The following is a 24426-nucleotide window of genomic DNA, read 5'->3' as shown; positions in this document are numbered from 1 at the left end:
AGTACAGAACGTTTTAGAGAACGAGGCAAAAGACCAAGACATGGAAAAAGTGTAGGCATTTAAATGCCAACCATACGAGACGACGACTAAGCTTGCTTGTTTGGGGGTGAAAACTGTGTTTGTGCGGTTATATAATAATTAGGCTCAGATTTCATCAACGGTTGAATGCACAAGAAACTTTTCAGGGTTGGGAGGCTGTTTCCCGAATAGCTCGCTCGCTTGGTTTGGGCGGCAAGGAGGCATTTTCAAACTTTCCTCCAAAAGTCCACGGCGCACTTTCTGCTGGACCAATTAAGACAGTCGCCTCGCACAACTTTCTTTAATTAGCTAGGCGCGCGAATTATTAACCAGCGCCGGGAGACATTGTCGCTTTACCGTACATGTGTGAACTGGGCTACTGTAAAGCGTCCTGAATCGAAATCCACATGAAAATCTCGCTCAAATTTACAGATGTGAGGTTGTTCTCGGTCCGTTCATTCCCCGTCCCCCCTATCTCCCTCCCACTCGATCTCTCTGTTTTATGTCTGCGTCACAACAAGTCGGTCGAGAGAGAGGCGAGGAGAGATGATGGCGTCTCTCGCGGGTTGATTCTCATGCTGCCCTGACAAACACGCTTAATGATATCAATAGGAGGAGAATAGAGGGGAAAGGATGGGAACATGACGAAACGACGTCGCGGAGGACGGACAGATAGAGAGACAGACGGACAGACGCCTTTTCACTGACGGGTTGACTGACATACCCGTTTTGGCACCGACACACACGTACACATCCACTCTTGCACACAGACACATAACCGGACAGTAATTGAGACGGGGGAAAACAGGGGAGGGAAAGGCATTTCATGTCAAGCTTGCACGGAAATCTCTGTGACCCCAGCGGAGAGGAGTTCGACTTTACAGGTAGCTTTCTGTCAATCTCGTTTCGGTCACTGTGTGTTGCCGCTTAATTGATTCTGGATTTGATCATGTGTAGCGAATTTCTGGAGTGCATTCGTCTGCATATTTTTTTGCGCGCGAGACGTAACGTCCTATCATTAAACATACACAACAGTTGACATCTGCTCGTGTCTGTCATCAGGGGAAATAACGGATTCGTGTATTGTTTGAATTTGGCAGTATTTCACTGGATTGTATCATGCTTTGGTACTTGTCATGTAGGTATGATACCACAGGCTGTTTGCATCTGTGCTAATGTGTACTTACTCTCGTCACTCAATGTACTGTACTGTATACTGTCGCTATGCTCTTAGTGTGAATTTAACCCTTTCTGCCCCCGTGTTAGTGATATGATAAGGCCCTGCAGCGTTTTGGGCTCTCCCCGTCCTACTGTTGGAAGAAAAACTTCGTACTTTACTCAGTGATAGTGGTATAAAGTCTGTTGCTTCATTCTTACTCACTCTCTATTTTCTCTCTCTCTCTCTCTCTCTCTCTCTCTCTCTCTCTCTCTCTCTCTCTCTCTCTCTCTCTCTCACACACACACACACACACATGCAGGATGGGGGTAGTGAATGAGGGAGATGATGTTTTAGCGCGATGGAGTGATGGGCTACTCTACTTGGGCAATGTTAAGAGAGTGAGTGCACTACTTTTTTTCTTCCTCCCTCTGCACTTTTTTGTCTATTTCAGTAAAACTTCTCTTGTCTCTGAGCCAGCCACAGCACAGCGCCGGTCTCATCTCTCTCTCTCTCTCTCTCTCTCTCTCTCTCTCTCTCTCTCTCTCTCTCTCTCTCTCTCTCTCTCTCTCTCTCTCTCTCTCTCTCTCTCTCTCCCCCACAGGTGGATGGAGTTAAACAGTGCTGCTTGGTACGCTTCGAAGACAACTCGGAGTTCTGGGTCTTGAGAAAAGACATACACTCATGCAAGTTTCCCGGCCTGAGAGAGAGTCTGGCTTGGACCCCCTCTTTGCTGTCCCACCATAATAAAGCATGACCATGTTTTTTTACGGCATGTCCCTCCCACTTTCTGTGCTCAGAAATGGGGGAAGTAAACACCTAGTATAGTTCATGTAGGCCACCGACTGTGCCAGACAAAACAGAGGAAACTGTGCTCGCAATTCGAGCAGTAGTGAATTTTACTAGAAGCAAACACTTCAAGCTTTGGGCAGTTTTTTTGTGCATTGTTAGTTATTTTACAAAGTGTCTAAATTGTGAATATCCACGCTGGGTAAACATTGGGCTTCCTCGTCAAATCGGTGGTTTGGTCGGACGCGATAGAGACCCTATTCGATAGAGACCCTATTCATGCCTCATTGCTTAATTTCATTTTAATGGCAGTGATTGTTATACATGTTCTGAGCAAAGGATTCCCCTATCAGTGTCCAGAGACAGATTCTTTAAGAGCATATTTAAGCACAGTTTTTGTCATCACCCCCTCTCTTTCTATCTAGCTATCTCCATCTTACCGACTGTCTCTCTCACTGACTTCTGTGTGTGTGTCAGTAATTCTGTCTGTCTGCCTCTCTCTGCATCCTGCATCTATCTGTCTGTCTGTCTGTCTGTCTGTCTGTCTGTCTGTCTCTCTCTCTCTCTCTCTCTCTCTCTCTCTCTCTCTCTCTCTCTCTCTCTCTCTCTCTCTCTCTCTCTCTCTCTCTCTCTTTCCCTCTCTATGTCTCTCTTCCTCTTTCTCCTTTCTCTCCCTCTGTCTGTCTGAGAGGGTGATGTTAGTGGTCCTTTTGAAACAGCGCATAGATTAGAAGTCTTGACAGCATTAGGAGCTGGGTTGATAGTGTTCTGGGGGATCACTGCTCTGATTTATGGAGGAGACAGGCTGGGGTGTGAAAAAAAGGGGCTGTTGCATTTCAGCAGTGCTCGAAACGAAACACACCCCAGATATGCACTTCAGTAGCCCAGACATCTGAGAGCACGATATGTGAGAACCATTGAAGTGGCAATTATATGAGTCAATAAACAAATAAATAATGTGCCGTCTCTCCCTATCTCCTTCCCTCTCTCTCTCTCTCTCTCTCTCTCTCTCTCTCTCTCTCTCTCTCGCTCTCTCTCTCTCACTCACTCTCCCATTTCCCACTTTCCGTCTTGCATCCTGTCCTTTCTCCTCTGTGATTTTTTGCCTGCTCTTCACCTCTCTCATCCCCTTCTCATTCCTCTTCTCTTGTGTTATTATCTCCATTACGCATTTTACGTGTTCTCTCTCTCGCTCTCTTTCTCACACACACACACACACACACACACTATTTTTCTTCACATCGCTTTTATCCTCTATTGCTCTCTCATTCTTCTCTCTGCACTGTTGTTTTTCACTGTAGTCTCTGTAGGAGTGGAGGAAGTTTGCTGCATCTGTGACGGGCCGCCCCTTAAGGAACCTCTCCTAAACTGTCTCAAGTGTCGCCATGGTGAGGAGCTAATTGACGCTAATTCCTAGCGGATCGTTTTCAGGTGTCTAATGCAGGACTGTTTGTAATAACTCCAAAAGATGGATTGGTTTCCTTCTCACAGAGTGTTTCTTTTTCTCTCTCACTCTCTCTTTCTCTTACCACTGGTCTTGTCGTTCATTTTCAATCTGATTTGGAAATTTCGCTTGCAATATTTATGGCTGAGCTCAAAAAACTTGAAAAAACGCAGTCCCCTCTCTCTTTCTTTCTCTGTCTCCCTCTATCCCCTATATCATTCTCTCTCTCTCTCTCTCTCTCTCTCTCTCTCTCTCTCTCTCTCTCTCTCTCTCTCTCTCTATCCCCCTCTCTCTCTCTCTCTCTCTCTCTCTCTCTCTCTCTCTCTCTCTCTCGCTCTCTCTGCCTCTTTCTATCTCTTGCTGCCAAGTGTGTAATATACGGGTGGTGGTGATAATTATGTTATGTTTATTACGCAATAAAGCCCCCCCCTCTCTCTCTTTTTAAAAAGAAAGTCGCTCTCTCTGTCTCCTCCTGCTTCTGTCTCTTCCTCCGTTCGCAGGTTACCATCCTCAGTGCCACACGCCAGCCATGGAGGCCGAGCCTGACAGCATGGACTCCTGGATCTGTCGCCAGTGTGTTTTCGCAGTTGCCACGAGGGTTAGTCACACTGCCTCTGTCTGTCTTGTCTAATTGCATTGTGAAAGCTTCCCCGTTTCCCAAGCAAGCCCATGCGAAATCTAGGAGGACAGCTGTGGATTGCAACCGTTCTATCATGTCACTTCTTTCTTTTCTTTTCTTTTTTTCTCTCTTCTCTTCTTCTCTTCCTCTTCCTCCATGCGCACCACCACACACTCCCAATATCTCCACCTGATTACTATGGCATCCATGACAGCTGTATATGGTGATGGGAGGGAGATGTGCGCTTTAATTGCCCACAGATTAAAGGCAGAGGCGAGATGATGGTCCTCCTCCAGTCACGCGAGATCTTGTTTGGTGTTCCCTTCAATCTTGTCTGTTGCAGAGACAGAAAGAGGGAGGAAGTGAGTGAATGAGAGTTTTAGACTGAGAGAGAGAGAGACGGAAAGAGAGAGGTAGACTGAGAGAGTGAATGATAGTTTCAGGAGAGGTCTGAAGATGGGCGAAAAATAAAATAGGCCAATGCGTGTTGCATCTATCAATCCTTCTTCGTTCTATTTCACCCTCCCTTCATCTTCCTCCTTCTCGCTCTCTCGCTCTCTCTCTCTCTCTCTCTCTCTCTCTCTCTCTCTCTCTCTCTCTCTCTGCCAGCCCATATTAAAATAGCATTAGTGGCCCTCATGCTGTCAGTCCTTGTCATGTTTCCCTGCACAGGTAATCTCTGCCATATGCAGGAAGGCCACGCCATTGGGCTTTGAGGCACACACACACACACACACACACACACACACACACACACACACACACACACACACACACACACACACACACACACACACACACACACACACACAGGTTGGAATAGGATGGGACTTTGATGAGGGATGTGTTTGTCGTGTGTGTGTGTGTGTGTGTGTGTGTGTGTGTGTGACTGAGAGAGATGAGTGTGAGAGAGAGCATGATCAACTGTTTGTGTGTGGGTGAGAGAGAGAGAGAGACTGAGGGTGTGTGTTTGTTGTTTGTTTAGTCTTTGTGATTTTTCTGTGATCTTGTCATGTCTCGTGCCACAGAGAGGGGGTGCCTTGAAGCGCGGCCGCTTCGCCCGACTCATGCAGTTCATGAAGCTGCGGCTGCCCTATCAGCTGTCGTCTCTGGACTGGGACCCGCAGCACCTGACCAATCAGCAGCAGTGTTACTGCTACTGCGCCGGGCCTGGAGAGTAAGTCTGCCCTGGAGCGGCGTTTAGGGGAAATTGCATGTTGATATTCTGCATTAGAATGTGCTATAAATATTTTTCTTTTGGCCTTGCCTTGTTTAGTGTGTACATCTTGCTGCATAGTTAAGTGTTGAAGTGTTGAAATTGCAGCCTTGTACATGGTAGGAGTAATGGTATCAGGTTTTCACCAGTTCAGAAAGACAGCCTTTGCTTCCTCAAAGCCTTTTCCCTTCGACTGTCATGCAGCTTATTATAGGGGTATTAACCAGCTTGTCTTTGTTTGTTAATGTTTCCCTGTGGGTTTCCCAGTGGGCATGTGTGCTAGGGCTGTAGCGATATTGTATCGAACCGAGAAATTGTGATACAAACCGAATTGTGAGTTGAGTGTATCGTTACAGCCCTAGTGTGTGCACATGCGCATACTCATATGCTTGTACTGTATTTGTGTGTGTGTGTGTGTGTGTGTGTGTGTGTGTGTGTGTGTGTGTGTGTGTGTGTGTGTGTGTGTGTGTGTGTGTGTGTGTTTAGATGGAACCTGAAGATGCTGCAGTGTGGCAGCTGTGGCCAGTGGTTTCACGAGGCGTGCACACAGTGCTTGACCAAACCCCTGCTGTACGGAGACAGGTGAGAGAGCGAGCGAGCGAGGTGGTGAGAGACGGGATCGTATTGCACCATTATTACGCATATTGTTGTAGACTTGTGGCGTCAAGGTCATCATTTGATAGACAGTGTTTAAAATTAGCCATGGCTGTGCATTTTTAATTCAGGGACAAATGGCTCAGCCAGGCAGCTTTGATCTCGCTGCCTTTCTTTCTCTCTCCCTCTCCTTCCATTCTGTTGTCATGTCTCTCTCTCTCACGCTCACTGCCTCTCTCTCTCTCTCTCTCTCTCTCTCTCTCTCTCTCTCTCTCTCTGTCTGTCTTTCACAATACACACTCTCTCTTCCTCTCTCTGCCTCCTTCTCTATGATTCGGATACACCATCTCTCTCTCTCTCTCTCTCTCTCTCTCTCTCTCTCTCTCTCTCTCTCTCTCTCTTTCTTTTTTTTTCTTTTCTTCTCTCTCTCTCTCTCCCTGTCTATTGAAAAACAGTGAAAATGTGACTCTTTTTAGTAAGAGTGGCTACACGCTGCTTCTCAGCGCTCCACACGTATATTTCCATTGGTCATATACAGTGTTGCATCAGCTCCTTCTCTTTTGGAGACGAGAGAGCAGGAGAATGGCAGGGAAGTGAGAGTGCAAGAGAAAGTGAGCGAAGGAAAAGAGCGAGAAAAGGGAGACAGAGAGAGAGAGAGGAAAAGAGGGTCCCTGTGAAGCAATAGATATGCAATCACGAGCAGAATCACATTGCTGTCTAAGGCTGACGTATACCTGGCACTTGCCATAGCTCGTAAAGCTGGTCTGTCACTGGGAGATGCATAGTTAGTCTATGTGAAATATGGAATCTCACGTGCCATGTTTAAATCACACCAAAAAAATAAGGGCCGTTTAGTTTTGAATGTGTGTGATTTTCACATTGTTGTTTTGGAAAAGTAATAATAAATTATGAATCTTGTTTCTTGTGTTTTTTTTCTTATTATATCCTTTTGTTTGTTTGTTTGTTTTTTTATGAAGGTTTTATCGGTTTCAGTGTTCAGTTTGCACAAGCGGACCAGAGACAATCCAGAGGCTACCTATGAACTGGTAAGGTCACAAGAAGTCAGGCAGACTGAAAGGGATTTTTTTTTCTAAAAGTACTGTATGCAAAGCCAGAAAAGTGCAGCAGAATGTGAAATTAGGATGTATTATTCACCTCAAAGAGGAAACCAGAAATAAATTCGTCAGACAGTTTGGAAAGTTTTTTTTCCTGCGCAAGGTAACCTACCATATGGCATGGAGTCTGGACCGCAGACTTTGTCTGAAATACCCAGGCTCTGGAAGCATTCATCACATTTCCTTCAAATAACACCACTTTAAATCAATAGAATTCATTTCTACTGTATTTATTTTTGTGGACATGTTTTAGCTGTCGACTGAATGATTCATTTTGAAACTGGACATATTGAATAGTCTCAGATTTAGCATCAAGTGGACTGATTTTTTTATGTTATGAAGATAGAAAGTAAACTGTCTCTTGATAAATTACTTTCACATATAACACACACATTTAATACAATACATATCCAATAAAGCATAAAGAGAATAAATTAAATATATGAGCCAAACGTTTAAGTGTATAACACTGCATATAACCTGCATACATTGCACTTCTGCTTTCTGTGCTGTCTGATTAGATGCTGAGCAGCATTTTCATTACCTGTATTTATACATGCATAATGACAATAAAGTTTAATCTAATCTAATCTCTTTTTATTTTGATGCTCCTATTGTTGAATCTAATCTAATCTCTTTTTATTGTGATGCTCCTATTGTTGTCCCTGTCAGGGTGGATTTGGCCCACTTGGTCCTCTATCACCTCTCCCTGTGCTGCAAGAGGAAGTACTTTGATTTTGACCATGAAATCCTGTCTTTCACCAACGAGAACTGGGAATCCCTGCTGCTGGGAGAGGTGTGGTGCTCAGCTTTATTTTATTTTATTTCTTTATTTATTTATGTATTTATTGTAATGCAAATCATACTGACTGACTAGGGTTTAATGCCCTTTTTTACTGGCTGAAATTACAGTGCTGTCAAAGCACACGGAAACTGTAATGTTTTTAAATCCCACTTGCAATTACTACACACTCACAGAGGTGGACAGTGGTGTGTGTGTGTGTGTGTGTGTGTGTGTGTGTGTGTGTGTGTGTGTGTGTGTGTGTGTGTGTGTGTGTGTGTGTGTGTGTGTGTGTGTGTGTGTGTGTGTGTGTGTGTGTGTGTGTTTTGTGAGCTTGGCTTTATAGTTGCTCTTGGCGGGCATGGGCAGTGGGACAAAAAAAGATGTCTGGAGACTTTATCAGTTTTTATGTCTTTGGTTAAGCACAAAAAAATGAATGTCTTGTGTTTTTGTGAAAGTGATTCCTCGCACTGATTGTAAAATCAACACACTCCTCTCTCTCTCTCTCTCTCTCTCTCTCTCTCTCTCTCTCTCTCTCTCTCTCTCTCTCTCTCTCTCTCTCTCTGTCTCTCTGTCTCTCTGTCGCCGCTCAGCTCTCTGACACGCCGAGGCAGGATCGATGCCACAATCTGCTCAACGCTCTAAACTCCCATAAAGACAGGTGAGAGAGGATGTGATGTGACAGCAGTAATTAACATGCATGCCACTGGCAGCCCCCCCTCTCTCTCTCTCCCTCCCTCCCTCTCCCTCTCTCTCTCTCTCTCTCTCTCTCTCCCTCTCTCTCTCTCTCTCTCTCTCTCTCTCTCTCTCTCTCTCTCTCTCTCTCCTACCCTGCGGCATGCATGCCACACAAGCCACATGGACATGGACAGTTGCATAGGAGGATGCTAAATGGATGAGGTGCAGCCCATCTGAGAGCAGCCTGTCTGCCTGTGCATCGTTAGCCTTTGATAATGACTTGTGTTCCTGGCTTGTCTAATGTGCTGTGGATAACTTAATGGAGTGCAGCAGATTTTGAGTGCATTCTGTGAAAAGTAAGTTTTCCTAAACTTTTAAAGCCGTTGAACAAGGCCCCTGTTCATTTTTTTTCTGTAACTAGATTGGCCATGACTAAGTCATAGTGTGTTACTAAAGATGCTGAATAATGCTGTAGTAGTGCAGTACTATGATATTGAAGTCTTTGTAATGGTTCATACAGCGTACCTAGGGATGTGAATAAAATCGAAATGAATCGATGTATCGGAAGTATCGGCCGGCGATTTAATCGAATCGTATCGTGGGGCATTCTTAAGAATCGAAAAGAATCGAATCGCTGGCCCCTGTGCAATGCCCTAGCTCCATAACACAATAGTAGTGGAAAAGTAATTGGAAAAAATCGAATCGAACCAAATTGCATCGTATCGTGGGGAATTCTTAAGTATCGAAAAAAATCGAATCCCTGATTTAAGAAATCGACACCGTATCGTATCGTCATGAAGGCTGTGATTTACACCCCGTTGGAAGTGTGTACAGATGTTTTTTTGTTTGTTTGTAAACATGGTGTTATTTTGACCGATAGCGGTTTCCAACAATCAGAGGTTGAGTTGTGCGCAGCTAGTTTCGCGCAGTCAGGAGAAAACAAAAATTTAGAACCCATATATTGTAACAGCAGTCATGTTGCAAATGTCGATTGAAATAGTGCATTGGTACTCAAGATGTTTTTGTTTTGATTGTTATGATTGCACCATTTATACCTCAGATCATAGTCAGGTCACCTTGATCTCTTTTGTGACAGTCCTTTACCGTTTACCTCTTTGCGCCTTCTTATGCACAACCCATTGACAGCAGCTTACAGTGATTATAAATCTCCACTGAAACAGTGCATGGATATTAAGCACGTGTTTGTAATGACAGTAGAGCTTCAAGTCAGTTCAGATTGTGAAATCATTTTATAACACCTCCTGAAATAAGATATTTCTTGAGTTCCTGGATTGGTGGCAAAACAACTCAGTATTTTTTTTTTATTATTTTACCTTTATTTAACCAGGGAAATAAAATCACATTGAGAATAAAATTCTCTTTTCCAAGTGAGCCCTGGCCAAGGCGGCAGCACACATTACTTTTTTTTTTACATTTATGAGACCAATTCTTTGTCAAATCATAATCAATTTACTTTCTCTGTCTCTGCTTCAAGAGGTTTGATTGTTCATCAAGACAGTTGTGCAGTGTGCACATCATAATGGCTCACTACACACTAGGAGAGAACTTTTTAACTTCTGCTCCCCCTCCCCCTCCATCCTCCCTGTGTGGTGGCAGGTTTGTGTCAGGCAAAGAGTTAAGAGGATGCTCTCAAGCAGATGTCTGTTTGGGGTCAAAGATCTGCTTCAAGAATAGGGGTTTGTTAATGTTCATGATGACAATTGCACGCATGATCATTTAGGAGAGGATTTTCTTAACCTTGCAGTGTAAAGACCTGATGAAGGTCGGATGACCTTTACACTTGAATTGGCTATTCCTTATCATGTTTCCTGCTCTGTATATAGGGAATTGTTTGCTCTCATCATCTTAAATTGGGTTGTTTCCCTTTGCTACTGCTGTCCCATGAATCTCTGCTTTCCTTGGTGCTCATGGAAATCCAGGGGACTCCTCTGAACCGCCAAATCTAATTAATAACTATTTAATAAGGGAATTGCATTCAGAATTTCTTGTCTTGTGTTTCTTGGCTGTAATGGACCTGACAGAACAGGGCTTTGTTTTTGTTCATGATGACTATTGCACACAGAGCACCTCCTCGTGGCTCCCCAGGCGTCCCCGGCCGCCACTTTGAAAACCACTGGCATACTCATGAACGGCGTGACGTTTTCCATGTGCGTTACGCCCATTTGTGGGGGAAAACAACTCATGCAAGTCAATGGGAGAGAATTCTCTTAACCTTGCACTACCCTCCTCTACTCCCCTCCTGCGAGGTGACAGATTTGTGTGCAGAGTGATCAAGAAGAATTGTCTGTTTGGTATTAAAAATCTGCTTTGAGCATAGGGTTTTGCTTTTGTTCATGGTACCAATTGCACCCATTGTGAGTTGTGAGAGAATTGTCCTAATCAAGGCTGAACCTCCTCTCCTCTCCTCTCCTCTCCTCTCCTCTGTGTGTGTGTGTGGTGGCAGGTTTGTCTCGGGGAAAGAGATCAAGAAGAAGAAGTGTCTGTTCGGGCTGCAGGTGCGGGCGCCTCCCCCTCTGGTGTCGGACGCGACGCCGCTCATCACAGAGCCTCCCATCAACATCACACACAGGAAAAGGTCAGACCAAGGAGCCCGCCTCACCGCCCTCACAGCCCTCACAGCCACACAGCCATACCGCACACCTCGCCTCACCTCCCATTACACCACCGGCCCATTGCCACTCTAGCCCGCTAATGGCCAATACATCTCCTGCACTCAGACAGACTCTCTCTCTCTCTGTCTCTCTCTCTCTCTCTCTCTCTCTCTCGCTCACACACACACACGTACGGTACACTCACATGCACACGTACGCGCACATGCGCACACACACACACACACACTCACACACACATAGACACACACACGTACAGTACACTCACATGCACACACATGCACACACACACGCACACACAGACATGGGTTCTGTGAAGCACGTTTTTAGTGGCAGCTGTTACAATGCTTTGAAATGTAAAGACATGAAATGTACAGGCACACGAGCACACCTGCATATGTACGTGCGCGAGCACGCACACACACACAGACACACACACACACACCACAAATAGTGGATATTTGTATAATACGTAAACACACCCACTTGACATTATTAGATCACGAGTCGTCGTTTTCCAGAAGTCTAGGTAAAACCGAGATGAACAAAATCTAGATATCACACCATTTAGTGCTTTCTCGTTTAGTGCTTTAACGTCGATAAAAGTGCAAGCCATTGTGCCTAATGAGCTCACGTGAGTGTCCCCACCTACGTACCCCATTGGTAGCCTGTTGGCGCTCACTGACCCTCCTGCACTGATGCAGCTTGATCAGACGGCAAATTGTTTGTCCAAGCCTGTGCTGAGTAGCTGCTGTCTACTGCATTTGCAGACTGTGTTGGCATTTACAAGCCTATGAGTACTGTACTTCCAGGAGTCGTGTGGCTATTATGTAAAGGATGAAGTCTTGCTGAAACTCAATTACACTTGAATCATAACAGGGACTTTTAAGGGCAGTGTGTGTGTGTGTGTGTGTGTGTGTGTGTGTGTGTGTGTGCGCGTGCGAGTGTGTGTGTGTGTGTGTGTGTGTGTGTGTGTGTGCGTGTGCGAGTGTGTGTGTGAGAGAGAGAGAGAGAGAGAGAGAGAGAGTGTGTGTGTGTGTGTGTGTGTGTGTGTGTGTGTGTGTGTGTGTGTGTGTGTGTGTGTGTGTGTGTGTGTGTGTGTGTGTGTGTGTGTGTGTGTGTGTGACTGCACTTTCCTGCCAGCCATTGTTCTCAGATGAATTAATGCTAGTGATAATGCTACACAATGCTGGCTTTGTACAACTACTATTGAACATAATGTTTAGAAATAGCAATATAATAGCATACGTTTTACAAAAACAATACATCACTAAAAGCACACATTGTGTTTCAACGAGTGAATTTAGTCAGAACAAAGCCATAGTAACTGTTGACAAGACATAATAAATGGTACAGTGGGGTTAGAGCAATAAAACAAAACAAATAGCCCTGCATTTTGTAATTAACTCAAAGCATTAGCCTAATCAAATGCAGGACTCTTAGCATGCGCAGTCCATTAAGTTAAAACAACTTCCAAAAAGGCTTAATGAAGAAACGATAAGAGTCATCCAAGTTTGCACGTCTTGGCCATTGTGAACTGTTATTCCTCTGTTGGGGCATATGACAGATGATGTGTTGGTTTTGTTGGTGTACTTTATAAGGGAAAGTGACACAATATACAGTATACGTATGTCTGTTTACATGTTCATTAGGGGTGTAAATAATAATTGATTTTTATCGATGCATCGATCCTGCAGACAGCGATTCAATTAATTGATTCGTCCACAAGAGAATCGTTATTAATCGATTTACCCGTTAAGACATGCTGTTATACATTTGCTGTTACCAGAATGGCAGCGACCAAGTCGTAGTGCATTACTAAAGGCCCTGTGTTATGTCATAGTAGTGTAGTACTATGGTTTGTTAACTATTCAATGACCATTAAATAGTACCACAGGAGGTATGGTGTGTATTAAGGGGTTTGATTTTTGTTATTATTGCACTCATTTTGTGAGGCATTTTGTTTTGCCCTTGCAGCAATAATACTGACTGTAAAATGCATGCAGATAGTTCAGCTTTTGTTCATTTATTTCTTTTACATTTCACACATAAGCCAAGACTGTAAAGTAAGAGATTTGAACCATTGATTTGAATCGAGGAGCATTTTTATGTATCGAAAATAATCAAATCGCTGGCCTAAGAAATCAATATCGAATCAAATCGCCACATATGTATTACATTGCATGTCTGTTTACTTTACTTTACATTTATTTTGTTGGCTTATCTCACTTCCGCAATTCAGACGTTTTATTTTTTTCTTTCTTTTTTTTGAAAACTACTCAGCGTGACACCCCAGGTGGTCACCAACCCCTAGCAAACGGTATGCTAGTAGCGACGTAGTGTAAACCTAGCGCCTCACAGGTCTCCTGTCACAGTGGTGATGCAGGTTTGGTTTTCCCCCGCGGATATAAATATGACCTCAGCTTCTCTCGATCAGTATTCCGAGCGGCGGCGGCCAAGTAGAACAGATGCTTTATTTGCGTTTGATGTGTATAAAGGGGTAGGGAAGGTGAGTTGAGGGTCGTTGAGTGACTGAGGGAGCACACACACACACACACACACACACACACACACACACACACACACACACACACACACACACACACACACACACACACACACACACATCCAAACACCCACACACATCCTTCTTCAGTCTTTATAGAAGAGATCTGTCCGTTTTCATGTGTGTGTGTGCGTGTGCGTGTGTGTGTGTGTGTGTGTGTGTGTGTGTGTGTGTGTGTGTGTGTGTGTGTGTGTGTCTTTCTCTCCTCTTTGCATTCCTGCATGTCTTCTCTGTGACTCTGCACCGCACCGCATAGCAGCCCCTTGTCACTGCCATGCCAGAGGAGAGCGCCCGGACAGGAGTCCCGCAAGTCCAAGAGGCGTATCATGGAGACGCAGGTCAGTGGCTTTCTGCTCTGTCAATGACACACACAGGCACACACACACATACATACACACACACACACACACACACACACACACACACACGCACAATGTACACAGGCAAGTATACGACAAAAGTCCACATTCATACACAAACTCGCATACAGACAAATGTCCAAGCAGAAATTAACTCATTTCATTTCACCTCCACCTCCACACAAAAGATGTCTGCACATTCACTCAGACGCATTCAAGAAACGTGAAGGCACACAGACACAGTCAGAAAACATACAGATCAACGTGACCAGAAGTGTAAACATGCAAAAAGCTGAATGAGCTTCTGAAGTACTCAAATACATATACACACACAATTCACATTCATGCACAGACTGTGTGAGTATTTATGCACACATAGACAAATCCCTGTGCTGTGCGACTTTGTTCAGTTTTTTCTGTACTTGCTTACTTTTTCCCCTCAAAAAAATACTTAGCACAGCTTTTCCCCTCCAAACACACGCACACGCACACACACACACACACACACACACACACACGCAGTCAGCAGTCAGCTGGGTTAGTGTCTCTCCGGTTATCCTTCCAGCTCGTGTAACATCCCTAGGCTGTCTTGTGTCGGGGAGGAGCGCAGAGCTTGTGTAGTGATAAAAGTGGGTGCATGAGGGGATGTGTGTAGAGAGGCAAAGGGGGAGAAGACGGTATGGCCCAATGCACATTCTGGGCCCGCTGCCAAGTGCACTTTGCAGTCGATTACAGTTTGGCCAGGTGGCACTGGCTGTTTGACAGCAGCAGGCGTAGATGGAGCACAGAGATTTTAAAGCGGTAGCGCCCCTCTTGAGTGTCGAGACGGGCGCGCACACAGACACTTATTGTATGCACGGGACCAAGCACACATACTGTAGAAACCCCCCCACCCCCCTCACGTGTGCAGGCAGCGTACAGAGATACACACTCATATACACATAGACACGTGCACACGGACACGTACACATGGATGTGCACGCACGCACACATACACACACACACACATATACACACACACACACACACTGACACACACACATAGAAATATGCATGCACACCCACAGGCAGTCGGGCACAGATAGATGGAGACGCATACATATGCATAGACACATGCACATGCATCTGCACATCAACACATACATTAGAGGGTATGTCTGTAATGCCAGACGAACTCACCCACACACACACACACACACACACACACACACACACACACACACACACACACACACACACACACACACACACACACACACACAGGGAGAGAGAGAGGGAGAGAGAGAGAGTCCTTGGTAGCCATGTTATAGTGATGACTGTGTCCCTGGGGGAGATGAGAGGGTGAATGATGGCCATGGAGAAGCCTGTCAGCCAGAACAACAACAGGGACTATGGAGCTCAGCAACAGCTTGCCTCTGCTCCCTTCCCCTCCCTTTGCCTCACCTCCCGTCACCCCCCGCCCCCTCGCCCCCTTGCCTCGTACTCCAGTGCCTGTGCCTCTCGGTGCCTCCGCTCCCCTCGTCTTGTGCTGCCTCTCAGCCACATACTGCCTCCTCCAGCCTCAGTGCCTCTCCGCTGCTTGCCTTGCACTACCTCTTAGCCTCTAAGCCTTCCAGTGCCTCAGCTCTCCTCGCTTTGTACTGCCTCTTTATTCTCAGTGTCTCCTCTCCCTTAGCCTTGTACTGTCTCCAGTGGTCATTGTCTTTTCTCCCCTTGCTTCGTGCTGCCTCTTAACCTCTAAAGCCTTCCAGTGCCTCAGTGTCTCCTCTCCCCTCACCTCACCTTGTACTGCCTCCAGTTCTTCAGTGCCTCTGCTCCCCTCCCCTCATCCTGCCTCCTCCAGCCTCAGTGCCTCTCCTCCGCTCACCTTGTACAGCCTCTCCCTCTCTGAGCCTTCCAGTGCCTCAGTTTCTCCTATCCCCTCACCTTGTATTGCCTCCAGTTCCTCAGTATCTCCTCTCCCCTCGTCTCGTCCTGCCTCTCAGCCTCTAAAGTGCCTCAGTGTCTCCTCTCCCCTCGCCCCGCACTGTCTCATCCTCTAAAGCCTCCCGGTGCCTCAGTGTCTCCTCTCCCCTCGCCCCGCACTGTCTCAGCCTCTAAAGCCTTCCAGTGCCTCAGTGTCTCGCCAGGGCTCTGCTGCTGCTGCCTGCCGTGCGCTGTGTGCTCTCAGCTGAGCTCTCATTCACAACAATGTGGTTTCCTGTAAGCCGCGCCTCAAGCAGGGTGACAGCCCCTCATGCCACATATCACCCTGCCATGCCTGATTTACATGAGAGAGGGAGAGAGAGAGAGAGAGAGAGAGAGAGAGAGAGAGAGAGAGAGAGAGAGAGAGAGAGAGAGTAAAAACAGGCAGTGAAGTGAGGCACTGATTTGGGAGTAGTGAGGGGACTGGTGAGGTGGAGTGCTGAAATCTGTCTCCTGCCCAACGCTTTACCCTGCACACAATCTGTCCTGATGGCACACTATAGTACAGTATGTCAGGGAGAGGTACACCCAAATGCAGTACAACTCCCCAACTCTCTCTTGCTCTCTCTATCTCTCTCTCTCTCTCTCATGCTACATTTATACACACATGATCACATTTACGTATCATGTACACATGTCATGACAGAGCACGTCATATAGTTATTTGGGTGTAGGATTATTAAAAAGAAGTGGGGTTTACTCATCTTGAGTGTGTAGACAAATTAAGACTTATCATGGGATGTACATATTTCAAATTTTTTCAAATGTCCAGATGCATACAATAATCAGAGTTTTGTGCATTACACAGTTGGTCAGAAAGTCAGGAAAAAACAGCAATTTTGGAAACTTCAAACAAACACACAGACAGACACACACACACACACACACACACACACACACACACACACACACACACACACACACACACACACACACACACACACACACACTGATAGCTGGGCGATGAATTCAGCATCAGCTGGTGATGATGGTAGGACAGGCGTTGTTGGCTGACTCTTTCCCTCTCCTCCTCCCCCCTGTTTCCACTCAGCCTTGTCCGCAAGGAGCGGCAGCCAACCCCATAGATCTGGTGCCATGTTGCCATGGTTATGTAGGGGGGACCAACCTCTACAACTCTAGGAAATCCGAGGAGGAGTTGACGTTGGGGTGAGTTGCTCGGAGCATGAAATTACATGAAATACCCTCCCCAGCTGCCTTCCTCTTTACATGTTAGTGCAGCGAGGGCGAGAAAAAAAAACCTAGAAAATGGAATTTCTGAGTAGCTGCCAATGGATGTGTTTTTTAGAATATACTGAATATATATTTTTATAAGTGTAAAGCACATTTCATACAATCCTGGAAAGTTACAATATGTGTTCAAGGTGTATGTACTGTAAAGATTTATGCATGTATATTATAAATGAATGCTGTACACATCCAGTATTATCCATTCTTGATTAATTGTTATTATTATTTTTGTTCTGTCTATAGATCCCCTCCCAAGAGAATGTTTGCGCTCTACCATCCCTCCTACAACGGCACTCAGCCAATATCCAGAGCTCTGCACCACTACAGGTAAAGATCCATATCATATGACATACAGGCCAGGAGTGTGTTTCTCAAACTACTTCACGGATTAGCATTTAACTACAAATTCTCTTCAGTAGTATTTACTTTCTTCAAGGCGAAATATGTGTGTTTCTTGAAACCCTCGATTCCCATAGTAAAGCAAAAGTAGTTTGGCTACTTTCAGAGGTCCTCATAGACAGGTCATCAGCTGGGAAAATTAGGCCTTTTGTCCTATCACATTTTTCTCTCTGGATTACTGACCAGAAGCCCTATTGGAAGAAATTAAAACATGGGGCCACGTCAATTTTTGCTCAGAATTCAATATGGCCGCCATTTTCCAAAATGACTTGTTTTCATGCATTATTACATTGTACTATAAAGTGATATTCATGAACGATTAACTACTTTCAGCACTATTCTGTCCTAATTCCTTACATACATGCTTACAAAGGTTGACTAAACTAACAGAAATGAAAATAAAGTTGGCCACCTTGCAAAATCCAAAGGAAAGTGCTGAAAATAATGATTGAAATGCACATACAAAGTCTATGGCTGCGAAAATTAGGCCTAATGTCCTGTCAGGGTTTTCACAGTGGATTACAGACCAGAAGGCCTATTGAAAAAGATTCACCAGCTGGTTGCCACCTCAAATGTGCTCCAAAATTCAAAATGTTCACTGTTTTTCAGAATGGCAGACTTTCATACATTTTTCTCAATACTATAAGACCATAATTATCAATAAAGATAACCTATTTTCAGTGAAATCTCCTATCTACAGACGTGAGTACAAAGGTTGGCAACAGAAAGATGAACATTTCCTATAGACAATATCCTAAGGATTGTTGTCAGAAAATGATTGAATTACACATACACAATTGACTGCTAAAAAGGCTATTGATCTGCCAAACTTTTCACATTAGATTTCTGACCAAAAGTTTTTCAGGCCTACATGTTTTTGCATAGAGCAAGGGTGAGTGTGCGTGCGGGTGTGCGCGCGTATCCCCCGCTCATCTTTCCCCTGCTCTACAGTGTCTTTCCCCCACACACTATTCTGCCTCCTCCACCCCCTCACTCATCCCCTCCCACACACTATTCTGCCCCCCAACCCCCTCACTCATCCTTCCCATGCTACTCTGCCCCCTCCACCCCTCACTCACTCACCCCCCACTATTCTGCCCCCCACACTCAACCCCCCTGACTCATTCTTCCTCCACCTCCCCCTTCCTACATCTCCCCACACACTATTCTGCCCCCCCACCTCCTAATTCAACCCCGACTCATTCCCCCCCAACCCCACTCTGCCCCCCTACCCCCACTCATTCCCCTCATTCATCCCCCCCGCTCCCTCCACATCATTCGGTCTCCCTCCCTACCCCCCCACATTAGCCCCCCCCCCCCCCCCCCCCCCAACACACACACAACCTGTCTACTGTGTCTATGTCAGTGTATGTAAAGAAGCACACTGGCCACACACACTTGAGAAAAGCGCACTCAGGCACACGTACACACACATACAAACGCATGCACACACACACAAGCGCGCGCGCGCGCGCGCACACACACACACACACACACACACACACACACACACACACACACACACACACACACACACACACACACACACACACACACACACACAGTTTGGCAGGACAATATGCCTTTTTTCAGCAGTCCACTGTGTTTGTGAAATTCAGTCATTTGACAACATTCCTTTGGATATTTCAAAGTGGCAAGATACAGGGGGTGGACGAAATAACTGAGACACCTTTCATTTTATTGTTGGAAGTTTAATGGCTCAAGTGGACCAGCCTGTTGGCCAATCTTCATTAATGGCACATTGCACCTGTAAAGTGAAGTGTGAAGGTTCAATTAGCAGGGTAAGTTTTGCTCAAAATGTTGCAATGCACACAACATTATGGGTGACATGTCAGAGTTCAAAAAGGAGAAATTCTGTGTAACTGTTGCATCTTTGACAGAGACAGCAAGTCTTTGTGGTGTATCAAGAGCCACAGTATCCAAGGTGATGTCTGCATACCACCAAGAAGGATGAACCACATCCAACAGGATTAACTGTGGACGCAAGAGGAACTAAATGACACTAAAATGACAGGTGTCTCAGTTATTTTGTCCACCCCCTGTATATATATTCATGCCTTTTTCTAGACAACCTTTATACTCACGTCTGTAAGGTGATAGGACAATTTAACTGAAAAATAGGTCATCTTTATTGGTAATTATGGCCTTACAGTATTGAGAAAAATGTGTGAAAGTCTGCCATTCTGAAAAACAGAGAACATTTTGAATTTTGGAGCACATAGATGGCCCCAAGTTTTCCTCTTTTTCAATAGGCCTTCTGGTCTGTAATCCACTGTGAAAACGCTGACAGGACATTAGGCCTAATTTTCACAGCCATAGACTCTGTATGTGCATTTCAATCATTATTTTCAGCACTTTCCTTTGGATATTGCAAGGTGGCCAACTTTATTTTCATTTCTTTTAGTTTAGTCAACCTTTGTAAACATGTATGTAAGGAAATAGGACAGAATAGTGCTGAAAGTAGTTCATCGTTCATGAATATCACCTTATAGTACAATGTAATAATGCATGAAAACAAGTGATTTTGGAAACAGGCGGCCATATTGAATTCTGAGCAAAAATTGACGTGGCCCCATGATTTAATTTCTTCCAATAGGGCTTCTGGTCAGTAATCCACAGAGAAAAGTGCGGTAGGACGAAAGGCCTAATTTTCCCAGCTGATGACCTGTCTATCACCTCTACTTCTACTTTCTGAGAAAAGCATAAGCATAAATGAGATAATCATAAATAGCCCTTTTGATTGGATGATAGCCATGTGTTTTTTGCTGACCTCATGACTCTGATTCCTATTGTGAACGCACTCGAACTCACAGCTGCATCATGATTTTGTGTGCATGTCGATTTATTTTCGCTGTGTTTGAACCACAGGATTAAGATATATTTTGTCACCTTTGTCGTTAAATATGTACCACAAGCCATGGGTGGAGTCTCGCTCTGAAGTAGGCTAGCGCTGTGGGTTACTACTTCAGGGGGCTGAGGTGTTGTCTGGACTTCAATGATGTACTCCAACTTTACTTCTACTCTACTTCTTCAAGCGTAACAATAGTAATTAGCTCTGCTAAACCAAAGTGAGGCAGCTACATGAACAGAACATAATCGCAGAACAGAACCAATTGAAAGTATACAAATCATTTGCATCCACAATCTATATATTCTACCTTTGTTATGTATGCTAAACTCTGAACTCCATCAACTGACAATTTTGGCATGAGGTGAATTCTTAAAAATAGACACAGCCAATGAGAAAAAAATAAGTTTTAAAAAGTTGTGTATGCAACACTAATAAGAATATGATGATGGAATATTAATGAAATAATAAATAATAAAGAAAAGGCCTATAATGTTGTCATAATGCGCAGTCTAACATGATCTTGGTCTAAAAGTGGTGGTGTTTGTACTCTGATAAGGACAAAGCAGGAGATTTAAAGGAAAACGTCGGAAAGTTTCAAATTTACTATTTTCCCTGGTACATGTTCCCCAAGATTGATTTCTCACCTTGTTTACATTTGTCAGCCCGAAAGATAAACACTCGCGAATGTTTGAAATTCAAGTTTACCGCTCTGGCTCTCCCTCCCCAGGCGCCGCCATGTTCAAGATGAAACGGGCATTACAGCATCTATATGAAGAGCTCTTTTCCAAAACAATGTAAAAGCCATTTAAATACAGTTTTCATTAATATTTTTGAAAGTCTGATTTTAAGGCAGCGTCAGGAAAATTGGAATTGGGTTCATTTTATCTCATATTTCCATAACAAATTCAAACATTGAAACACTGATTTTAGTGATATCAACAGAATCCAGTTGTTCACAGTACACACCTTCTTTCTCTTTCTTCTTCCCGTCTCTTCATCCTTTGTTTTCCGTGTCTGTCCCTTCCTCCATTCTTCCTCCCTCCTTCCTCAGTGCGGAGGACCCCTGCAGACACCCTTCTTCCTGCCTTCCCTTCTCCCTCTCTTCCTCCCACCACCAGCCGAGCCAGAGGTTCGAGCAGTGTCCCTCGCTCTTCCGGCGCGACGTCACCACTTCCTTCCCCGGGGGGATGTCGGGGGAAGGGGGCCCTCCGCCACGGGGCTGGGGAGGCGGGGAGGCCGTCAGGATCCTGGCCAGACGGATCACTCCCGATGGGAAAGTCCAGTACCTCGTGGAATGGGGCAATGTGGGCATGTACTGAGTTAGCTCCAGTGTGTGTGTGTGTGTGTGTGTGTGTGTGTGTGTGTGTGTGTGTGTGTGTGTGTGTGTGTCTGGGAGTAATGGGAGCCTGATTGTCTGTGTAGTTGTGCTTGCGTGCGTGTCTGTGTGCATGTGATGTGTGTGTGTGTGTGTGTGTGTGTGTACGTGTGAGAGAGAGGGCGAGAGAGAGAGAGAGAGAGAGAGAGAGAGAGAGAGAGAGAGAGAATGAGTGAAAGAGGGAAGGAAGGGCAAATAGAGGACGAAGAGAGGAGGCCCAGAAGGAAAATAGAGACTGATAAGAAGATACAATTAGCAACATCAGCTAGAGCTAGAGAGGGGGAGAGAGAGAGTTGTAGAGTTGTAGAGGCACTCAGAACGGAAGATACGTTGGCGAGGCTGCTTGCAGAATTCACAGTTTGAGCGCAAGAACATGTAACGTTACTCTGAATTCAGGTTAATTTCAAGGGAAAAAACACAAACTAGCACGGGGGTTTCTGCTGAGATTCCCTTACTGTTTTTCTTTTGTTTCAGTGTCAAATACCTTTAGAATATGCCTTCTTGAGATCTGTTGATCCAGATTTACTTCCCTTCCATCAGTGTACTGTGTATATTATTTTGAGACCTTTTGGTTACGGAAGCCTTTAGAAAGACAATTAAGGGCATTAATTTGTATTAATATTTGTAGGTTCACTACTTCACAATAATTCATCATCGGATTGTATACCTCTACACACTGTTTTGGTAAGCTGACCCTAAACAGATCAGGAGAATTCTCATATCACTTCTTCTTTGCCAGATAATATTACCTTCAAGAGTTTAAACTAAGTGGAGAAAACGGAGAGAAGGCACACTATGCATATCCTTATGATGTTTAAGATTGACAGGAACTGTGCATATTCGAGACAGAATACAGTATGTCCAGTGTCAACAATATGTCACTGAGTCATCTTTTCACTGCGATGGCAATTACTCGTACTTCTTCCCATCACAATCTGATCCAGTATGGCGTCTAGCTGTCAAAACAGCTGTGCTCCTCTACAGGATTATCCCGCCAGATACAGTATTTATATGTTCAGAGACAGAATACCTTTTAATGTTTTTGGAGGATACCTTAACATAGCCTGCTTTTACCATCCCCTTATACTGATTTCACTCGTATAAAGGGTTTGGAACGTGAGTTCTGGGATGGGATTGTTCTTGGTGTAAAAAATTGAATGGGAGAGGGGAACAAAGGGATGGTAAAACAAGGCCAGCATAATGTACTTATGTTTGTAGTGGATCTCCAACGCTTCATGTTCCATCACAGAAAGCATCGCATGATGTGAATTGTAGCACCAAGAAGTGAAACATGATCAACATAAACGTTCTGAGTTCCACATGCGCTGATTCACTCTATTGTAAAGAAGTAACTAACTGAGATATCTTAAGTGTGGTGGTTTGAAACCTCGAAACCAATCCTATTATGCTTTTGACTGTTTGACTTGCTTTTGACTAAAAGCATGGGGAAAGCACAAGGCAGGTGGGTTGAAGATTCCGCTCCATGGCTCACTGCAGTATGAATATGGCAGTAGCTGGGATCTAAAACATCACCTCTAAACCATCACATTCTGAGATTGGTAATGAATGTATTTGTGTGTTTTTCTTATGTTTATGGTATGGACAATAAACCTGTTAAGTGCTTGTTAGGTCATAGTTGGAATTTTCTAGTATATATCTACCACATGTCAGGGTTACAACTTTGTGTCAAGGACAACTAATCCTGAACATTGTAGTCTCTCGTTTGAGTTGTTGTCAGGTCCAAGTTTGCTTTAGTGTATCCTTTGACTTTTGATCAGATTGAGTTTATACTTGTTCATGTACTATAGACTGACACACATGGAGTATCAACAAATAATAAAAAAAAATGTTACAGGTCTCACTGGTAATCAAATTGTCATCATTTATGTATTTAATATTAATATTTCATAATATTTTATACACCTTTTATTTTATCACATTCACGAAAATTACTATATCACTTTGTAGAGTTAAAGCAGAGTGGTACTTATGCGGATGTTATAGGTTTTTTTTTTTAAATGTGCATTGTCTTTGGGTATCTTGAAAGGGGCTTTAAATAACATTTACGGTATTATCATTATTCATTATATCTGATCAGCGACACATGAGTAATCTCCAACGTGCCTGCAAGCTGAGGTGTGTGGAAAAAAATAGGTTTTAATTTCATAACCTATATTGTAGTCTTCTGACAGGCCATAACAAGATGGAGATTTTAGTGTTCCAGTAAGGATGAAAAAATAAGTCTTAACCCTAGCAATGCTCAATGTGGTTGAGGGAGACAAGGCCCTTGTTATTACAATAGTTTGTTGTTAGCGTAATGGCAATGACAAAGTCGTATCTCTAAAGACAACTATAGTGGTATGATTTTTTTTTTCAGTAAACAGTAAGATGTTCCACTGGTGGACTGGCATGCATTATGAGGCTAGGCTAACGCATACAGTACTTTGACAAAATCTTAGATGATAATGTTTTGGAAATCTTTCTTGTTCCTGCAAGCGTGAAAAACCCATTTACACAAATTCGAACAACCTTTAACTATAATGAAACAAATAATTAATCAGTTCTCCTTTAAGTTTAATGAGAAAACATCCACCATATACAG

At 44.3% G+C, this 24426-nt stretch overlaps 1 protein-coding gene across 3 annotated transcripts; it reads left to right on the top strand.

Annotated features, from left to right (window-relative positions):
• The first annotated feature begins 375 nt into the window (after positions 1 to 375).
• Positions 376 to 23681, top strand: phf1 (PHD finger protein 1). Of its 3 annotated transcripts, none has more exons than XM_063199370.1 (15): positions 376 to 902; positions 1497 to 1575; positions 1779 to 1860; positions 3265 to 3351; positions 3908 to 4005; positions 5055 to 5203; positions 5729 to 5824; positions 6814 to 6882; positions 7624 to 7747; positions 8326 to 8393; positions 10875 to 11006; positions 13866 to 13944; positions 16982 to 17097; positions 17422 to 17505; positions 21501 to 23681. In XM_063199370.1, exons 2-15 carry the CDS (start codon positions 1498 to 1500, stop codon positions 21766 to 21768), a joined length of 1530 nt encoding a protein of 509 aa, XP_063055440.1. In that variant the 5' UTR covers positions 376 to 902; position 1497; the 3' UTR covers positions 21769 to 23681. The 3 variants fall into 3 exon arrangements, with proteins under 3 accessions (XP_063055440.1, XP_063055438.1, XP_063055441.1); XM_063199368.1 differs by having other exon boundaries at positions 13863 to 13944; XM_063199371.1 differs by lacking the exon at positions 21501 to 23681 and adding an exon at positions 21177 to 21479 and having other exon boundaries at positions 13863 to 13944.
• Positions 23682 to 24426: the final 745 nt, after the last annotated feature.

The sequence above is a fragment of the Engraulis encrasicolus genome, chromosome 5 (assembly GCF_034702125.1).
Source record: "Engraulis encrasicolus isolate BLACKSEA-1 chromosome 5, IST_EnEncr_1.0, whole genome shotgun sequence".
Taxonomy (NCBI): Eukaryota; Metazoa; Chordata; class Actinopteri; order Clupeiformes; family Engraulidae; genus Engraulis; species Engraulis encrasicolus.
This window is presented reverse-complemented; position numbering and strand designations above follow the sequence as displayed.

What these genes read in the sequence shown, in the direction of transcription:
- phf1 (XM_063199368.1), top strand. Translation starts at nt 1,498, where the DNA reads ATGGGGGTAGTGAATGAGGGAGATGATGTTTTAGCGCGATGGAGTGAT. An exon ending in TTTTCGCAGTTGCCACGAGG is followed by an intron (nt 4,006 to 5,054) that starts GTTAGTCACACT and finishes CTCGTGCCACAG; the next exon opens with AGAGGGGGTGCCTTGAAGCG. An exon ending in AGAGCTCTGCACCACTACAG is followed by an intron (nt 17,506 to 21,500) that starts GTAAAGATCCAT and finishes CTCCTTCCTCAG; the next exon opens with TGCGGAGGACCCCTGCAGAC.